This window comes from Pseudorasbora parva, chromosome 13 (assembly GCF_024679245.1).
Source record: "Pseudorasbora parva isolate DD20220531a chromosome 13, ASM2467924v1, whole genome shotgun sequence".
Taxonomy (NCBI): Eukaryota; Metazoa; Chordata; class Actinopteri; order Cypriniformes; family Gobionidae; genus Pseudorasbora; species Pseudorasbora parva.
In genome coordinates, this window is record NC_090184.1 from 9,777,545 (window position 1) to 9,798,341 (window position 20,797).

The 20,797-nt window shown below is 36.4% G+C and overlaps 3 protein-coding genes across 3 annotated transcripts in view; 2 read left to right on the forward strand and 1 right to left on the reverse strand.

Annotated features, from left to right (window-relative positions):
• The first annotated feature begins 441 nt into the window (after positions 1-441).
• nppb (natriuretic peptide B) lies at positions 442-1,504 on the forward strand. The gene is made up of 3 exons (XM_067412500.1): positions 442-702; positions 785-1,043; positions 1,166-1,504. Exons 1-3 carry the CDS (start codon positions 586-588, stop codon positions 1,180-1,182), a joined length of 393 nt encoding a protein of 130 aa, XP_067268601.1. The 5' UTR covers positions 442-585; the 3' UTR covers positions 1,183-1,504.
• A 3,104-nt stretch (positions 1,505-4,608) lies between these two features.
• Positions 4,609-6,032, forward strand: nppa (natriuretic peptide A). The gene is made up of 2 exons (XM_067412501.1): positions 4,609-4,785; positions 5,416-6,032. The coding sequence occupies exons 1-2, from the start codon at positions 4,672-4,674 to the stop codon at positions 5,719-5,721; spliced, it is 420 nt and encodes a 139-aa protein (XP_067268602.1). The 5' UTR covers positions 4,609-4,671; the 3' UTR covers positions 5,722-6,032.
• A 5,077-nt stretch (positions 6,033-11,109) lies between these two features.
• The window catches only part of clcn6 (chloride channel 6), a 30,300-nt gene continuing 20,612 nt past the window's right edge, over positions 11,110-20,797 (reverse strand). The window contains exons 19-23 of the mRNA XM_067413128.1: positions 19,340-19,497; positions 17,799-17,955; positions 15,774-15,881; positions 15,392-15,517; positions 11,110-12,972 (exon numbers count right to left, since the gene is read on the reverse strand). Of these exons, the coding sequence (XP_067269229.1) occupies positions 12,892-12,972; positions 15,392-15,517; positions 15,774-15,881; positions 17,799-17,955; positions 19,340-19,497 (630 nt within the window). The 3' untranslated portion in view covers positions 11,110-12,891. The remainder of the gene's footprint in view (positions 12,973-15,391; positions 15,518-15,773; positions 15,882-17,798; positions 17,956-19,339; positions 19,498-20,797) is intronic.

Sequence of the window (20,797 nt, forward strand, 5' to 3'; positions counted from 1 at the left end):
AGATATATACACATTATTGCTCCGCTTCAGAAGGCCTTTATTAACCCCCTGGAGCAACCTGGAGCACTTTTTATGGACTTTAAAATTTAAACTGCTATTGACTGCCATTATAAAGCTTGGAAGAGACAGGAATTTTTTTATATATAATTCTGGTTGTATTCAGCTGAAAGAAGAATGTCATATATAATGTCATATATGCCCTATGCCTAGGATGACTTGATGGTGAGTAAATCATGGGCTAATTTTCATATTTGGTTGACTATCCCTTTAAGTTAGATAAAGTGTTATCATAAAACGTGTAGCCTACTGTAACTTGCCATGTAAGACACGTGGTGTGAATGATTTCAGGGAAGATGTATGTAATCATTAAAGAGTTTCCGTCACTGGTGTGGCTCATTTGGACTCGTCTATTAGCTTTAAAGGACTCATTTCCGACAGCAGCCTTTATCAGGTGTCGGAATGGAGCAGACATTCTTCACATTACTGGGATGTCAAACTTTTAGGTATAAAAGAGCTTCAGGCTGAACTGAGAGTATACAGACAAAGACACAGAGAAGACAGACGAACAGCAACAAGTCAGGAAACATGAAATCGCTTGACATTCCTCTAGTCTGCCTTATCTTACTCTTCAGCGTTCAGCTCACAGACGCATTCCCTCTACAAAACACAGACTTAACCACAGAAGACATGGATGTCTTAAAGGTAAGAAAATCAGGAAGAAGAGGAAGAAAAACATGCACAATAGGTGACTGTAACAGTGAATAATGAGCCACATTTTTTTCAGTTTCTTCTACAGCAAATGGAAGAATTCATTCCTGCATCCTCTCAAGAACAAACACTGTCGGAAACGGAGAAAGAAACGTCCGATCTTGGAGGAACTCTCGTAGAACCTCAACCAAGGACTGACACGAGAGACTATCTGTCTGCGCGGAACTTGAGGACAGTCCGACAGGACTCAAAGAAATTCTCCGGGTGTTTCGGGCAAAAACTGGACAGAATCGGTTCCATGTCGTCTCTGGGATGTAACACTGTCCGGCGGTCAGGTAACGACCTCAATTCTATATCACGCAGCTACAGTTAATAGGAACATAGCATACGTTGACGATTAACAAACGGTCTATCGTTCACTAACTGAACACATTTGTCTCTTTTTCTCTTTTTTCAGGTCCTAAGAAGAAGTGAAGTCTTAATGATTAGAAGCTTACACTGAAACATTGTGCAGTCATGACTTACTTGATCTGACCGTTCAATGAATTTGGTTGGTGTATTCAGGTTAAATCATTTTGTTAACTTAAATTTAGATTGTACTATTTGAAGGACATTTTTTTAGGTTACCTGACAAAATATTTTTACTGTCATTATCTGCAAGACTCCAAAAATGTTTCTTAATGCATATTTATTTATTAAATTATTTAAATAGTGGAGTTTTATATTTATATGCATCTTTAATTTAATTTGTCAGGCAAATCAGTTGTACATGCCCTCTTTAATATACAATAAATGTTTACACATGCCTTGGTTTTGGACGTCTTTCATTCTCTTTGGTTTTCCTTCTTTCAAAGGCCATGCGTGTGATTGAAGAAAGAGTTTTCAAAACATAATCAAGTTTTAAGTCATAATGTGATGAGGTTATATTGAACTCTGGTCTGCTTTCTTTAATAGGTTAATTATAATAATCTTTTTTGGCCCCACTTTATATTAGTTGGCCTTAAAAATAAGTACAATGTACTTACTGTGTTCAAATTGTATTGTAAAACACCTTTACTGATATTGAGGTGGGATACGGGTAGAGTTAGGGACAGGTGTGGTGGGATGGGTCAGTTTAAGGGTAGGGTTAGGTGTAAGGGAAGTGCCAACTGAGGAATTACAAATGTAACTACAGAAATTAATTACAGACGCAATTACATGCTGGTATTTTTTAAAATGTAAGTACAATGTAAAAACATGTATGTACACAATAAGTGCACTGTATCAAACGATTAATTACAATGTTATTACATAGTAGTTAAGGCCACCTAATGTAAAGTGGGTCTATTTTTTAGTTTATAAAGTGCATTTCCCAATATAGTTCTTTACAAGTACTGAAGTTTAAGGGAGCACTATTTTCCTGACAACAAAACCATGGTTACAGGGATCAAACTGTCCATGGACTCCATCTTCAGGGCATCATTATCAGCGTGACCTGTTTCAGCACCACGGAGAGTGACATGCCTTCACATTACTCAAGGGAACTCAAGGTCATAATCCTAATTATGACTATAAACTAGGCCTACATTGTCACAACGTTTGGAGGTGAAATTTTGGACAAAATGTCTTGAATTGCCAAGCCGGGGCAAGTTGTCACATGTTTCATACATAGAAAATCATTAATTCCCTTTCAGTCGGTCACGTTCGACGTACGTCAGAACTAGACTGACGAATCGGGACGTATGTCTCCGTTCCCTCCTTCAGGGAACGAGGGTTACATACGTAACCGAGACGTTTCTGATGACCAAAATGATTTGATATGTCTTGCACATAGCCTTTTTTCCTGAATTGTTTGTTTCCAAATTGTTTTATTGTTTAATACATTTTAAATACAGATACTCTATGAAAGATGGTTTGTTTTATTTTAGATAGTATTTAAGATATTTTAGATAGATATTTTTATGTTTTTGAAAGAAGTCTCTTCTGCTCACCAAGGCTGCATTCATATTATTAAAAATACAAAAAGCTGCAATATTTTAAAATATTATTAATATGTAAAATAACTTCTATTTGAATGTATTTTAAAATGTAATTTATTTCTGTGATTCAAAGCTTGAGCATCACTTACAGTGTCACATGATCGTTCAGAAAATATGATTCTAATATGATGATTTGCTGCTCAAGAAACATTTATGATTATTATAAATGTTGAAAACAGTTGTGTACAATTTTTTTCAGGATTATTTGATAAATAGAAAGTTCAGGAGAACTTTATTTAGTTGAAAGAAAACTTTTATAACATTGTACTACTGTTCAAACGTTTGGGGTCTGTAAGATTTTCTTTTTCTTTTTCTTGGGAAAGAACTTAAAGAAATAAATGCATTTATTCAGCAAGGATCCATTCAATTGAAAAAAGTGACAGTATATAGACATTTATAATGTTGCAAAAGCTTTATATTTCAGATAAATGTTGTTCTATTCTTTCTATTCATTTAATAATCCTAAAAAAAACTGTTTTTGAACTTTGATTATAAAAGTAAATGTTTTTTTGAGCAGCAAACTGAAATATTAGAATGATTTATAAAGGATCATGATGGGACTCTAAAGACTGGAGTAATGATCCTGAAATTCAGCTTTGCATCAATTATATTTTAAAGTATATTGAAATAGAAATTCATACTTTAAATCGTATTAATATTTCACAATATTACTTTTTTTTGGTACAATTGGTACATTGAAACATTGACCTCAGCCTCAGAAAGTAAAATGTTTGACAAGCAGCCTCTGTCTCCGCTATCAGCCACTCCATATTCTCTTATAACCATCATATTTATTCTGCAACAAATTATATGACAGCAAAAAGTGATGCCAGTAATCTGACTACTTTTTTCCAGTAACGAGTAACTAACACATTACTGTTTCCAAACCAGTAATCAGATTAAAGTAATTTATCCAAGTCACTGTGAGTTACTATTTTAGTCATTTTCCTTATTAAAAAAATATAAATATATAATAAATCATATATAATATATAATTTAATATATATATATATATATATATATATATATATATATATATATATATATATATATATATATATATATATATATATATATATATATGTATGTATGTATGCATGTATGTATGTATGTATGTATATATATATATATATATATATATATATATATATATATATATATATATATATATATATATATATATATATATATATATATATATATATGTTTTTTTTTTTTTTTTTTTTTTTTATTCTTCTTCTTGCGTCTCGGGGAGAGTATTTTTTCAGTTTTCTTTTTTTTAATTTTAACTTAAAATGTTAGGAGATACATTGTTGACGTTACTGTTAAAAATGCTCTTCCATGTCGTTGTCATTTCTATGTTGAGGCGGCAGGGGTGTTGTCAGCAACTGCTGAATGTAACGAATAAAGTAACTTGTAATCTTACTTAGTTACTTTTAAAATCAAGTAATCTGTAAAGTAACTAAGTTACTTTTAAAAAGAGTAATCAGTAATCAGATTACTTTCTCAAAGTAAGCTGTTTCCATAAAGTCATTTTTCAGTCAGCATCATTGGGCTATATATAGACCATCATCTGCTTTAACCCCCTATGGTATACTTAGATGTCTTTTGTATCAGTTCTGAGGTGATGCCTGAACCATGTGAGACACTCGTGTGGCGGATGCATTCCCGATGATGCCTGAGGTCACTGTTTGTGTCCGAGGTACCGGACCTACCACAGATCAGGAGTTCTCCAGCAAGGCACCTCACACTTCAACCAAACAGCCACTTAAAAGGAAATCTAGTCCAGGAGCGTTATCGGAGATGAGGTGTCGGAATGCACTTTACACAGTTTACAAAGGATGAGCTACTGACAGTCGACTGTCCCTATATAAGAGCGAAGCAGGCAGACGGCCAGTTTAGAGGGAAAGAAACAGCACCCAGAGGAACCCAGAGGAACCCAGAGATGATCAGAGGACTAATTCTTACAGGACTGCTGGTCCTGCTTTGGCACCAGATGGATGTAAAAGCGCATACGTTGAGCAGACACAGCTCTGGCAGCAACATGGCCAAGCTGAAGGTATTTGAATCCCTTTTCTTAGAGATCAAGAGAACTTGCTGGGAAACTAGATTGTTTGGATCCGTTTACTCATCAAGGTCTTGAATTGAATGAGAGTAATTGTGAGCTAAACAGCAAATAATCCACTTTCTTAAAACTTAAAGCTTCTCCATGGAGAACCGGGAACATCCATGGAACCTTGCAAGGTTATTTAAGAACTTTGATATTCTTTATTTCGAGGGTCCACTTTAAACATTCTAACATGTCTACTAACTCTCATTAGTGGACTGTTAGTAGACCGTTATGTTAGGGTTTGGTGGAGTAGAACAGGTTGACATATTTGCAAAATTACGTATAGTTAAATGTCTGTCAGGGAGCATCAAAATAAAGTGTTGGAAGATATTAAGCAGAAAGTCTACTAATACTCTATTGAGAGTTAGTCGACATGCAGTTACATGTCAGTGGACCATTGAAATAAAGTGTAGGTTCTGAAAGGTTCTTTGAGGAACCCAAAATGGGTCACTTTTTTTAAAAAGTGTATATTATCAGCTTGAACACACAAAGAATATTAAAGGAACTAAATAAGATTTCAAGAAAGAAAATATTTTAATGCAAATGCTCAATATAGTTTCTACTCTGCTTCTCTACCAGAGCTTGTTGCAGCAGTTTGAGGAGGCCCTGGGCGCAGAAGAGTCTTCCGAGAGAGCCACAGATTATGAAGACAGCAACAGCATGCTGGAGCAGAGCCCCGCTTCCACATCCTGGGACAGAGACAGAGAGGAAGAAGCACCTCCAGCGGAGGACACCAACCTCCCAGTTGGATTTGAGACACAGAGAAATCGCCTTTTAGATCTTCTCATGTCAACCCGGAGCAAAAGCCTGTCCGGCTGTTTTGGGGGAAGGCTGGACCGCATAGGGTCATCCAGCACCCTTGGGTGCAACTCTAAAAAAGGTTAGCTACAAAGAGAGAATACGCTGATGTTAAAATGACAATATATTTTTATGGTATATAAATTATTTTGCATGTGGATATTTGTCCATGAACTTGTATCCTTTCTTTTTCATTTAAGATTTAGATTTTAGAATAAAACTGACACATTTATAAAGGGGAAAGTATATCTAAATCGAAGCTTCTGTCACAAATTTTCCCCATTTTAGCTAGCTTTGCCTACGATAAGTACTTTGAAATGCTTTTGTGGTGTGAAAAAAATAAAAAATAAAATAAAAAGTATAATGATCTTATGTATAGGTAAAAAAATCTGTATATATATATATATATATATATATATATATATAGGCCTATTATATTATATTACAATGCCTATTATAATGATCTTATGTATAGGTGAAACATCTGTAGATCTTTTTTTAATAAATAAATATATAATATAATTAATAATAATTTATTATTAAATTAATTATTAAATGATTTTTTTTTCCTACAGATTTTTTCTCCTTACGTTCCATATGAGATCATTATACTTTTATATATAGGTATTTTTTTGCCAATACATTTTCCGTTCATTTTCCAGACAAATTGAAATGTATCTGACCTTCTGTAGAGTGGCATCTCTGAATATGAACTCATAAAAACTGCATGAGTAGTAATTATATTTGTAGGGGTAAAAAACAGGAAAACAAAAGCAAAATGAATGTTAAACTGAAACTGTGTGAACATTTTGAGATGCAAAATGTGGAAATTAAACCAACAAGACTTTGATACTTCCATATTTTGCAATCCCTGTTATGATCCCTGCTTTATATTATATTATCTGATGGTTCATATCTGTTTGATATATTTATTATGTACAAGTAGTTAATAGGAATACAGTATGTGACATAATTATGTGCTTTATTAATGCTTTACTTATTCTGTTGATGAGATTTGAATACCCCTGCTGGGCTTTTTCTTAGTGGCACTTCTGTTATTCTTTTTGTGTGTCTCACATTTCTACAGCTGAAACTGTACTCAGAAATGAACTGTAAAACGCATGACGTTTTTGTTTCGAGAACAGAATGTTTAAGATGTAATACTGAATGCTAATAAAATCCTTTGAATTGTAGTATTTGTTTAACGCTGAACACGAGAGCGAACAATAACTCAACATAGAAACTCGCCATCGATCCCTTTCTCCCATTCAGAAGGAAACTATTGTGACTCATTTAACACCCACACCATCTCCTCTAATGGCCATTATCAGACTCATTACAGGACACTCTAATGAGTCCAACAGCTGCAGGTGGTTATTACTCCTGAGCTTATCAACACCTGCCCTAAGCCTTAAAAAACTACAGCCATGTCAGCCTTAATCCTATTACACAAGCTCGGCGGGGTCTCTCCTGATTGCATGAATAATGCCTCTGTTTCAGACTGCTGCCGCAGTGAACGGCTCTCATTAGAAACTTCGGATCTCCACATACTAACAGACTGTCAGAGACTGATTTCTCTGGTCTAGTGCGAATCCAGTTAGAGAGCACTGACAAGAGAACGAGCGAGACCTTCATATCCTTCATTAGATGAAGACTGCATGAGCGCGTCAGTCCTGAAGGTGAGGATTGGTGTTAGCCAGCGGGTTAATCCACTACACTGCATGAGAGATAAAGTGGGAGACATCATGTATGGCCATAGGCAAAACGTCCTCCAGGTGGTGGACAATCATTTTTTTATACTTTCATATACACTTACTGAGTAACTTCCATCAGGACAGGATTTTCACCCATGATCTGAGAGGGAATTAAAGGATTGACAGGGGAATGACAGAGTATGGTTCATTTTGGTAAATTAAGATGACTGTCAAAAAGGGACTCAGTGTACCTGCATGTATTTGACCATATGCTTATGGGCTCTTATGGATCTGTTGAATTTATAAAATTAAAACACACTTTTCACACTCCAGTTTATTGAAATTGTCCACTAATAATGTCAGTGGATGCTGATACATGATGATCACAGATTCATCATGGGAGAATTCTGTCTGAAAGTCATGAACATTATATACATTTTACCAATTATGTTAATGACTATAATGGAAATGACAATTATATTTTTTGTATTTTTAATAAATTGACAATTTTATATCTCTTGTATCTTAAACTTTATAAGTTTCATTGAGAAAGAATATGAAATTTCATAAATGCTTAGTATTTTAGTCATTAGCACATAAGGTCCACTTTTATATTAGGTGGCCTTAACTACTATGTACTTACATAAAATAAAATAAAAAACGTACAATGTACTTACTGTATTGTAAAACACTTTTTCTGATATTGAGGTGGGATACGGGTAGAGTTAGGGACAGGTGCGGTGGGATGGGTCAGTTTAAGGGTAGGGTTAGGTGTAAGGGAAGTGCCAACTGTGGAATTACAAATGTAACTACAGAAATTAATAACAGATGTAATTACATTCAGGTCATTTGTGAAATGTAAGTACAATGTAAAAATATGTATGTACACAATAAGTGCATTGTATCAAATAATTAATTAAAATGTTAGTACATAGTAGTTAAGGCCACCTAATATAAAGTGGGTCTGCAAATTATGTATTTGCTACTTTTTTGCATATTTGTTGATTTTTTTCACACTTTTTACATAATCTGACAAAATTGCAGCTTTATTGGATTTTTCAAAAAAAAATTATGTAAATAATGTAATACTTTTCTCAAAATGTAATACAATCTTGAGCTCATTATGATAGAAAAATTGTACATTATGATAATTGAATTTCATTATAAAATCACCAAAAACGTGTCATATTTTCATTTTTGTAATAGCTTTTAAAGCAAAATATTTGTATTTTATTACACGATGAGCTCAAGATTTTACTACATTTTGTAAAAAATTATTACATTATGAAAATTTTATAATAATTTTATTATATAAGTACAAAAAATGTAGGCCTCTCCAATTGAACATTTTCTAGTGACTGATCACATCAAAATTTTTCAGTTGGCCAAACTGAATTTCTGTAGCCTGACAAGCCAGACCCACATCAAGATGTTTGGTCTGGAAACTCCCCATAGACAGGGCTCAATCCGAGGGGCGGGATAAACGGTTGTCTTTCAAACTCCCTCTGCACGCGATAGGATAGCGCTACACCAACCAGAGCAACGAAGGTGAAACAGAGCTTGTTGATAGATTAAACATTCACCGTATCCGGTCAGCAAAACTCTTAACACATCTTCCCTTTTTAAGAATGACTTCAGTGCCGTTCTTTGTTCTTTTCTCAGAGAAAAGCTGAACTCCAAATCTTCCAGAGTCACGGTCAAAGCTGATTCGAAAGACCGCCATTCGCCAGTTTCTGTGTTTACTAGAAGCACGCAAACGCAACTCGGCCGTCGTCATTATGGCCCCGCCCACCGACTCTATACACGATGTGATTGGCCCGGCAAGAGTTTACAGCTCAGAAGTGTATTGAGAGTTGCTAGACGACACTCGCGGGCAGATTAAATTTGCTGCCACTAGGATGCGTCTAGATTTCTAGGCTAGAATTTCTGTGATTTGATACAATTTCTTTCACTAGAAAATGTTTAATTAGAGATCTGAATTATTTTTTTTAAAGGTGCACTATGCAACTTTTCGTCCACTGGATGAAATTCTTCTCATTCTTTTGATGCGTGTAGGTCATTTTTTTTTATATTTTTACCTCAATTTTTACACATAGCACCTTTAAAGTGTAATAATGTGATACTTATTCCATTATGCACATTTACTACATTATGAGAGGCTACATTGTGGTACAATTTTTGATGGAAATGATGCCACAAATGTAAGAGTAATTTTTGAAAAAATACATAATATATTTTAACAATTCAAGTCTTTTTGTTTAATATATTTATATAATCATATAGTTTTAAACATATAAAAGGCTGATTCATTACTTTTGTAATGATTTTCATAGTATAAGATTGAAAGTCTGGGTCTGGTACGATGGTAAAATAAAATCTATGGACCCACTTTATATTAGGTTGCCTTAACTCTACTATGCACCATTTACATTTATCAATTGATACAATGCACTTATTATGCATGTAATTACATCTGTTATTAATTTCTGTAGTTTCATTTGTAATTCCACAGTTGGCACTTCCCTTACACCTAACCCTACACTTAAACTGACCCATCCCACCACACCCGTCCCTAACTCTACCCGTATCCCACCTCAATATCAGCAAAAGTGTTTTACAATACAATATGAACACAGCAAGTACATTGTACTTATTTTTGTACATAGTAAAGACGCCTAATATAAAGTGGAACCAGATTTGAAAGTGTACACTGGATTTACAAAACACCTTGCCTTCCTCCTTCACTAAACGCATCCTTAATACAAAAGCACAGATGTGAAGTGGAATAAAAACGAAATGACAACGTTCTAATTTGCCGTTGAGGAAAGCCACAATTAGCTCTCAACATTTTATGAGCCTCGTTTCCTTGGTGGAAATCAGATCTGTGCTGAAATAGTCCATGTCCGACACATCAGCCTACATTAGGAGGTTTGATGCATGTGTCAGAGTGTGTTTAACTCCACACACTCGGCCGTGAAGAACTTAATGAATCAGGCAGTGAGCTCTACTGAGAATATGACTGACTGAGAAGCAGGTGCAGGGACTCTTTATTCATATCCAACTGCTCATGCCTACTAAAGTGCATTTTCTTGTACTAATCATAAATGTCCTGGATAATACGTTAAATATATGGATGGATGAATAGATATCATGATTTATTGCTACATCACATTAAGTGATTTTTTTAAGAGCAGATATTGTCCATGTGTTCCTTCATTTTTAGCTCTCTCTATTGGAAATATTTCAAAGAACAGAATGCATCTTCTTACTAACAGTCAATTTATAGTCAAGTTTTTACCTCGGTCACTCCTCAATTTCACTTTCATGAAAATATTACTTTGTGTTGCATTAGGGATCAACTGAAAAATTATTCACATGAAAGTTAAATTATATTGAAATATTTCAGTTTTTGATTAAATAAATGCAGCCTTGGTGAGAATAAGAGACCTGTTTACGAAAACATTTACTGACAAAATCTTACTGACCATATACGGTGTATATGCCGTTCAAGAGGTAAACATTATTACACATGGATCAGGCATAACATTATAGTGAATAACACTGATTATCTCATCAGACAGACGAGCTACTGTTCTTTACGACAATGACGACTGTTTATGAATGCTGACCAGCATGTTTTACATGGATCCTCTAGCCTAATGGAAGCGAATACTAAATTAATAAAATTAGTTTTCTAAAACATTTTAGCACATATGATGAGTTTCATAAATGCATTTCTGTATAACCTGAACTCATTCCACCAAACACAAATTTACAAGGGTATAGATTTTATTTTGAATATACTGCATTGAATCCATCACCTGAAGAACCATAATGATAGAATAGATGATGCTACAATGGATTATTGAGATTACAGATGATTTGCATGTCACTTCAAGAAGCTCTTCTAACAGATGGTGTTCAGTCAACTCGTCATACCAGCAGCACATAATTAGTCAATAAAAAAAAACAAAAAAAAAACTGAATGTTATAAAACATACATTTGAATAGATTGTTTAACATCAAAACAAAAAACTGGAATAGACCTTTTAAAGCATAAATTAAAACATTATTTGCAGCATATACAGTATGTGACAAAATCTCAGTGGAATTCATCTTAAATAAATCAAATAAAACAAATATAATAAAAAAGGAATGTGTAGTATACAAATGTGCTATCATTTCTTCTAATACTATTAGTCTGCTCATAGAAGTCCCTTGAAATCAAACCAGTCACATTATGATACTTATATCATGACTACTTTACAGTGGATTACAAAAACAACCATATTACATAAATCCCTGTAATTTAGTGACTTTATGGTGGTTTGATTGGTTCATTATTACAAACACACCCTGAGAACTTCCTTCCCTGACAAAATGTCAAGAACGTCGACATTTCAATGGAATGGGCAAAATGATTATCCGAAGATGCGCTAATAACTGTAAAACATATTGTTAATGCCACAATTGCAATTTAAATATTTTCCTTTTGTTATGAATGCCAAATCACTGGACTTTAATAAACTTACAAAATGTAGAGCAAACGTGACACTAGAAAAATAAATTATTGATCAGAACTGTATGCCTATATTTCATGGATGTCAACTAATATTTGTTTAATGCCACATTGCAATGTTTTTTCTTAATTGAGAGAAAGGTCTCATGAAAATGTGACATCCCACCCAAAAATATCTTGCTTCGAGTAAATCAAGCCTTATTTAACAAATTATTTTGTTGTATTTTAATGTTAATTGCAAAATATCTAATTACTGCTATGCATCGTAAATAGATTTTCAATCATTCCAATTATTTATATATTGATGATTCTCTTTACATTGATTAATTCATATTAAAACTCATTTTTAAAAATAAAATTTTTGAGTTTTTGTAACACATTTTTACCGAAATCAGAATAAATGATGACAATATAATTAAAATATTACTTTGGCAGTACAGTAACGAGAATAATTTTTCATTTGGGGGAAATGTGCTCCATAATCATAATGCTAAAAATTGTCTTTTCTTTATACCCGCACAAATCTTTCTTTTGATTCTGGGGTGAATAATGGCAGACATGTTCTTGGTTTCATGATATTTACCCTTAAAGTAAAAAAAAATTGACCAGGGACTGTGGTCAGTGGTTCATCTTACTCTTTGTGCAAAAGCAAACATTCATAAATACACAGAAATGATCAGCACAATTTAAAACATTCAGAACTCAGAGACAAAATTAAAAAAGTGCTACAGTGAGGTTGGTAAAGCACGGGCAGCGAACATCGTCAGTATGAGGAAATCAGAATGCTTTTCTGAAATGTGTCGATTAACGGTAACCTCACCTGCATTAGTGCTAGCTTGATGTGTGTTTGTGCCTGGACGGGTCAGATACCGAACTCTTGCGGTCCACGCAGTGACTAGGAATGGCTTAAGGGTGCGACCTGAAGCAGGGGCTCAGGTCCGGAGGCGATCTGGTCTCAGGTCACTGGAGCGTTTGGCTCAGCTCATCCCGAGAGAGCCAATACTCAAGTCTGGCTGATTGATCGCAGACGGCGCCAGTGGAGTCTTAGATTGTGATGTAATGCTGTCGAAGTTTAGCAACTAAAAACTCATGGGTAAGATTATGTCTGGTGATTATTCCCACAATCTGAAAGAGACAAACAAAGCAAAACACTAAATTTATGAAACTATTCTTGCACCGTTTACTAAGCTTCACCCAAGAAAATATATTCAGCAGGGAAAAACAGACAGTTTATCCAAAAATACAATTCTGTTGTCTCATACTCACCCTCAATTCATATGTTTTTTGTTGTTTTTTTTGATAATTTATGAGCTTTACACAGCGCCTGGTCACTAAATACTTTCACTGCATGGAAAAAAGTAGCATGTGCACTGTACAAAATGTCTCTTTTTGTGTTCCGCACAACAAAGAAAAGTTTGGAACGGCATTAAGGCCAGTAAGTGATGGGGGGGGGGATAAAGACTCAGTCTTTCAGAATAAAACCGAGCAGCTGGAGGCGTATCGTGTGGGCAGAACTAAAGAATCACAAGCACACGCAGCTATTGGAAAAGCGTCCAGTATGAAAAATGAGGCCTCATGAAATGTGGAAAAGAAAACATTATCCTAAATAAACCATACACTGTAAAAAAAATATTTAAAAAAAAAAAATACTTAAAATTTTGAGTTCATTGAAATATTTTTTTTTAGTTAATACAATGAAGATGTTTATGGTGCAGAACGGTTTTGCACGTCAGGCTAGTGCGCGTTTACATAGGAAAACAATGGAACAAGTTAGTAGTTAGTGCATTTGAATGTACCTCATTTTTTGTGAATAGGTTTAATATGAAATAACTTTACTCGCTCCATTGATAAATGAACTATACGTGAAAACAGCATAGGCTTCAAAATAAACTATGCTGATGAAATATTGTTAAGTGGTCATATGAACTAGGCTACATGAAAGAATATGCAAAATCAAAATTTTATGTCTCCGAGAAAAGTGCATCCAACCTATTGGAAGTAATTAGTTGGGTCAGAAAAATAAAGATATTATAGTTTTTAAGTATTAAAAAAATTATGTAAAGCGACAGGCTATTAAAACAATAAGTGCTCTTCCCTTACACCTAACCCTACCCTTAAACTGACCCATCCCACCACACCTGTCCCTAACTCTACCCGTATCCCACCTCAATATCAGCAAAGGTGTTTTGCAATACAATTTGAACACAGTAAGTACATTGTACTTATTTTTGGTGTAAATACATAGTACTTAAGGCCACCTAATACAAAGTGGGGCCAATTTTCTTAATGGAAGGAAGCTTTTTCCCTCACGCGCAACCTATTTAGAAAGCACTGAGTAATTAGTGGGCTTAATAAAAAAACTAAATTATTTTAAAATGATGAGATTTTAATGTTAATGGCCTGAAAATAACCTAAATATAAAGCTGAATGTCGGATCATGTTTTCATTCAAATTTGAGGATAATTCTCTCAAAAGTATAGCTTCTCTATAGCCTAGAAATCTAGATGCACCCTAGCGGCAGCAAATCTAATCTGCCCGAGAGTGTCATCTAGCAACTCTCAATACACTTCTGAGCTGTAATCGCCTAACTCTGGTCAGGCCAATCACATCGTGTACAGAGTCGGTGGGCGGGGCCATAATGACGACGGCCGAGTTGCGTTTGCGTGCTTCTAGTAAACACAGAAACTGGCGAACGGGCGGTCTTACGAATCAGCTTTGACCGCGACTCTGGAAGACTTGGAGTTAAGCTTTTCTCTGAGAAAAGAACAAAGAACGGAGCTTCTGTAAGCTTTTATGAAAAAACTCCTTTTTCAGAATATTTGAATATTTGAGAAACAGAATATTTGAAATTGTAAAGAGTAGTTTTTTTTTTTTTTTTAGATAAATCTGCAATAAACTGCTAATTATAATGCATTTACAGTCCCTGAAAAACTAAAGCAACCATTTACAGAATTTACAAGTGTAAAAAAAAACTCATTTAGTTGATAAAAACAGTCATTTAGTCTGCGCAATTAAGCATCAGTCTAAATGTTATTCAATCTAAATGTTATTATCAATCTAAATGAATCTACTGCGAAATATAGAAGCTTGTTACTGGGACGTAACAGACCTGTATGTTTTGTATCACTAGTGCAGCAGTTGTTCTCGGAGCATACAAGCCCTTCTCGAGAATCCTGCCTTTATTAGAGAGAGGAATATGTACGGCCCCTCTCCCTCCGAGACTTCGGTGTTGATTAAGTTTTGAAACTCAAAAAATGGTATTCGGACCAGCCCTAGTAGTTGGTGATGTGACTTTGTGAAGAAACACTACGCTACAGACTGACTGAACACATAATTCACATGCACATGATGTCACCGGTTACACAAATTTGTGTTTTTGTAGTTTAAATGGAGGAGATAGTGATATTGTTTTCAAAATCCTTTTGAAACCAATTTGTAAAAGTGTGCCTATTCAGGCCCCAAAACTCCAGCAATGAACGGTTGAAAGTTTTCTGTTTTAGTTGAAAATTATGTAACATAAATGCCTCCTCAGTCTAAGACGTACCTCTCCCACGGCATTGACTACAGGTAAGTGTCGAAGCCCCATGGTCCTGAACAGATTGAACACCTGGGAGGCACGTGTATTTGGAGAGACTGTATATGGACAGGGGTTCATGTAAGGAGTCACATCCTGTAAAAAAAGAAATGAAAACAAAAGTAATTTTTTTGCAGATAAATTAGGCTAATTATGTCTGAGAGAGACCACTGAACAAACGGTCATCACTGCATGGCTCACTTTACAACGAGAGCTCTTCAAAACTTCCAATTAACACCAATTAATAGTCATTATGCACACCAACACATCATGTATAACACATACAGCAGCGTATGAACTGCTTTGAGAGTCATGGCATTCCCTACACATTTTAAAGGTCAGAGGAATTTACCACAATCATGCGTGGATTGAGAAGGGCCAGGTCAAGATCATGGATGTCAGGGAATCGTGGGTAGTCCTCAGTCATCTCTGAATGAGAGAGCCGTGGCTGTGAGGCGCTCTACAAAGGAAAGAGAGAGAGAGAGAGAGTTAGAGAGAGTTAGAGAGAGAGAGAGAGAGAGAGAGAGAGAGAGAGAGAGAGAGAGAGAGAGAGAGAGAGAGAGAGAGAGAGAGAGAGAGAGAGAGAGAGAGAGAGGCTAGTCTCAAGTGGTTGGTTGACACAGTTTAAACAAGGGCCCTATACCCTTAAATACGGCACTTTTTTAAGGGAACAGCCATTAATAGTGGTGTCCGAAACCATAGTGTACATTATCGAGTGTACTCATTTAATCCCACAATGCACCGCAATAACGAGCGCACAACGAATGTACGCTCAACAACTAGAAAATACCCATAATCCGCTGAATAAAAGCACGTAAACATTTGATTTGGGGCATTATTTACGCCAGCATTTATTCTTATCATACTAAGCTTACATTTTATTTACAGCATGCAATCATGTTACGGACCACATGAGCGGCGCGTTCCCGATCACAAAACTCTCCCATCCACCATAAATAACACAATCACAATCAGAATGCACTAGTTTTAGGTTTTAACCTATGGTTTTATCTCTGAGGGTGGCCTGCAAATTTCTTTTGACGGATTTCTGAGAAACAGGTGAAGGGTGCATGACATACGTCCCAACCAAACGTTAGCGATTGGTTACCGCAGATCCAGAGTGGCTCAGGGTAGATCCAATAGTTTTAAACTTCAACACAGTTCCCGCCTTCACGGAAGTAACCGCTTGTCAATGGAGAGTGGCCAGACTCTATGTACAAATGAAATGTACGAGAGTCTGGTAAGGCATGAATTACTTAAAAGAGGAATATTGTGACGTGTTCGTTCCCAGAAGAAACCTCAAGTATACAATTGAGCCATTTCAGGGAGTTCAGAAACTCTAGCCTAGAAATCTAGACGCACCCTAGCGGCAGCAAATCTAATCTGCCTGCGAGTGTCGTCTAGCAACTCTCAATACCCTTCTGAGCTGTATTCCCTTAACTCTTGCCAGGCCAATCACATCGTGTATAGAGTCGGTGGGCGGGGCCATAATGAAGACGGCCGAGTTGCATTTGCGTGCTTCTAGTAAACACAAAAACTGGCGAACGGCATTCTTTCGAATCAGCTTTGGCCTGACTCCAGCGAATCTAGAAGACTTGGAGTAATGCTTTTCTCTGAGAAAAAAACAAAGAATGGCACTGAAGTCATTCTTAAAAAGGGAAGATGTGTTCGGAGTTTTGCTGACCGGATACGGCGAAAATCTATCAACAAGCTCTGTTTCACCTTCATTGCTCTGGTTGGTGGTAGCGCTATCCTATCGCGTGCAGAGGGAGTTTGAAAGACAACCGTTTATCCCGCCCCTCGGATTGAGCCCTGTCTATGGTGAGTTTCCAGACCAAACATCTTGATGTGGGTCTGGCTTGTCAGGCTACAGAAACTCTGCTTACTGATATAAAGAATAACTCCCTTTGGAGTGGATCTGTGCTTTCCTAACTTTGCAGACCTTTTTCATGCTCAAACAGCAACATTACACACTAAAGGAAGTCGAAAAATGTAAAAAAGCCTAATTGCCCCTTTAATGAAAGTGGTTAATAATATTCTTCCCTGCTCATGCTGCCTTGATTAGCAAAACAGTGGAGGAAGCTATTAAGGTTTAATAAAATATTATATAAACACTGGAACTATCATTAATAAATCAAATAAAATACATTATTAAATTTTTTTTGTGCATTTCAAATAATTATACAGCATAAACATAAGGGGACTACAGGGATGATTTGACTGCCTCAAAGAATGATGAGAGTAATATGAAGAAAATTGAGGTTGGAAATGAGGGCAAGAGAAAAGGTGATGAGACAGGAAAAGAACAAACAAAAGGGCAGAGGAGAGAAGAATCAAGGTGAAGAGTAATAGGAGGAGGTGTTTGAATGACACTGACCGACTGGTTTTCAGCGTAGCAAACACCACGGATCAGCAAGTTGACGAGCTGTGAACGCAGGATGAGTCCGTGAAAGGTGAGCGGACGGAACCTCTCCTCCATGGTCCACTCCTCACTGGGCGACTGGTCCGGATAAAGGTTTGGGTATGGCACATACCTGCAACATCAACAACAGACAGCAACCTCATGTAAAAGGCTTATGTGGGAAAATAGATTTCTTTGGCTTTTTAAAATAAAAGGCACAATACTTTCACAACTCTAAGCTCCTCCTGGTAAATTATAAGTGTAAAAGAGTAGGATAGAAGTGGTCGAGTCACTAAATGGCTGTCTTTGGTGTAAAGCCCGGGACACACCAAGCCATATGGCAACATTGGGACATTTTTGAGCATCTGCCAACTTTTTTTTCTTTTTTTTTTCTGATGTGGCCTGCACTGTTAGCTGTAGTTGTATGGCTTCATGTTTTTTTGTTGGGCCAGTTCAATCTGCGTTGGGCTGTTGGTGAGAGAGAGACCTCTGGTTGGCTGTTCAGCTTGGTGAATGAGTCACTGCATGAGAATAATAGCAAAACAGCAAGCAAGGAAGTCTAAATGTACAAACCTTACTTTGTGCACTGGTGTGAAATCACGCTGGAACAGGAAGGGACCATACCCAACAAAGCTGGGAGCATGAAATTGTCCAAAATGTCTTGGTATGCTGAAACATTAACAGTTCCTTTCACTGGAATTTTTCAACCCCACACCACAATCGCCCCTCCAACAAACTTTACACTTGGCTCAATGCAGTCAGGCAAGTACCATTCTCCTGGCAGCCGTCAAACCCAGACATGTCTATCGGCTTGCCAGACAGAGAAGTGTGATTTGTCACTCCAGAGAACGTCTCCACTGCTCTAGAGTCCAGTAGCGGCGTGCTTTACACCACTGCATCCGACACTTTGCAATGCACTTGGTGATGTAAGGTTTGAATGCAGCTGCATGGCCTAGGAAACCCATTCCATGAAGCTCTATCACTGTTCTTGAGCTAATCTGGAGGACAAAGTTTAGAGGTCTATAGCTACTGACAGAAAGTTGGTCACTTCTGCGCACTGTGCGCCTCAGCATACGCTGACCCCGCTCTGTGATTTAATGTGGCCTAACACTTTACGGCTGAGTTGCTGTTGTTCCTAATTGCTTCCACTTTGTTATAATACAACTAACAGTTGACCGTGAAATACTGAACACTTGAATTCACTGAGCTCCTGAGAGCAACCCATTCTTTCACAATTGCTTGTAGAAGCGTCTGCATGCCTAGGATCTTTTTTTTTTACCCCTGTGGCCATAGAAGGGACTGGAACACCTGAATTCAATGATTTGGAGGGGTTCCCAAATACTTTTTTGTCAGTTGGATGAATAATCTAGCGTACACTGCATGTACTGTAGTGTAAGATACTGTCATACAAATTCATTTTGCCTCAACACTCAATGTTCTCATAATATAGATGCTTTTCAACCAGAACTGGGTGATAATAGTTCTGGAGGTAAAATGTCAAAGTTCATCCAACTGACCTCCTCTCAAGCATCTGCTGAAGAATGTCCTGCCCTTCCTCTGCCGGCTCCACAACAACCTGCTCATCACACACATTGCGTAGCTCACTTGACGGGTATGATTTCATTGACTGACACCTCCGTCTCTGCTCCCCCGCACGAGTCAAAACGCTGGTTTTCTGAAGGAGAACAAACAAAAGAAGTGTGATTTGGACGTTTAAAACAAAAAGAATTAGGAATTAAATAATTTAGGAATATAAACTAAAAATGCAGAATTTATTAAAATGTATAACACACACACACACACACACACACACACACACACACACACACACACACACACACACACACACACACACACACACTTTAAAATGTAATGTTAATCTATTCTTTGGACACTATAAAAAAAATCTTCTTTAGAATAACATGGTAACAACAGTAATGAATTGTACACAATAACATTTATTAGGTTGAGGCTTAACATCCAGATGTAGTCAGAAATGCAGATTCGCTGCATTAGACCAAAGCATTAGCTCACTGCTTCAAGCTAATGCTTTGGTCCATTTATGCAATTGATTATGTACTGTTGTCTGCTTTTTCCAAAATATCAATTGCTCATGTCATGTCAAAATATATTACACTGATTATCTGTTGCATTGTCTTTAAAATAGCCATTAAATGCAAAATTTTACCTGCTGTCATACTCTGTCAAGTACTGTAATTTTTCTACACACTTCTATTAGATTTTGTACTAATTGCTGAAATGACTTAGGTGAATGTTGACTTGACTTAATTTTTTTCCCCTTTGTTCTGTAAAATGGTTCTGGCATAAACACACACACACACACACACACACCACACCACACCACACCACACCACACCACACCACACCACACCACACACACCACACACGGAGACCATTTTTGAACATTTAAAACCCCTGACCTGACCAATTTGTTTGCAATCAATATTCCACATAGCGTACTATGTAATTTTTTACCATTGAAATGGATGTTATGCTACACTTGAGCTCCTTTAACTAGATGACTCTATGCTCTAAAATGGCAGGTTTTTATTTCATGGTGTAAAACGATAAATGAACATCCAGCTGGCTGAGCTGTCTCTGTCATTCTATCATTTTTGCAAGACTGCTTAGATGCTGCATGCACACAATCAACTTTGAAAGTGTATGTGGCTGCTATTTCGGTTTTCCAGCCTTTTTGCATTGATTACATTCATTGTGTAGTGCATTCTGTATGAATTGTTTCGAGAAATGCATTAACTGGTTTGCAAAAGACCCACCCGTAGTCTCTATGAAAGATCCTTTCTACAATATTGTCCATTTTATCATCCGGCAGGCAAAAATCACAAGTCTGATTACACTACACCTCTCCTCAACAAAGTACACTTTTTTGTGCTACCGAACGAGACGTAAAAACAGTAGAGCATTTGCCCCACCTTGTGGCCAAAACACTGCAC

What these genes read in the sequence shown, in the direction of transcription:
- nppa (XM_067412501.1), top strand. Translation starts at nt 4,672, where the DNA reads ATGATCAGAGGACTAATTCTTACAGGACTGCTGGTCCTGCTTTGGCAC. An exon ending in GCAACATGGCCAAGCTGAAG is followed by an intron (nt 4,786 to 5,415) that starts GTATTTGAATCC and finishes CTTCTCTACCAG; the next exon opens with AGCTTGTTGCAGCAGTTTGA.
- nppb (XM_067412500.1), top strand. Translation starts at nt 586, where the DNA reads ATGAAATCGCTTGACATTCCTCTAGTCTGCCTTATCTTACTCTTCAGC. An exon ending in AAGACATGGATGTCTTAAAG is followed by an intron (nt 703 to 784) that starts GTAAGAAAATCA and finishes CATTTTTTTCAG; the next exon opens with TTTCTTCTACAGCAAATGGA.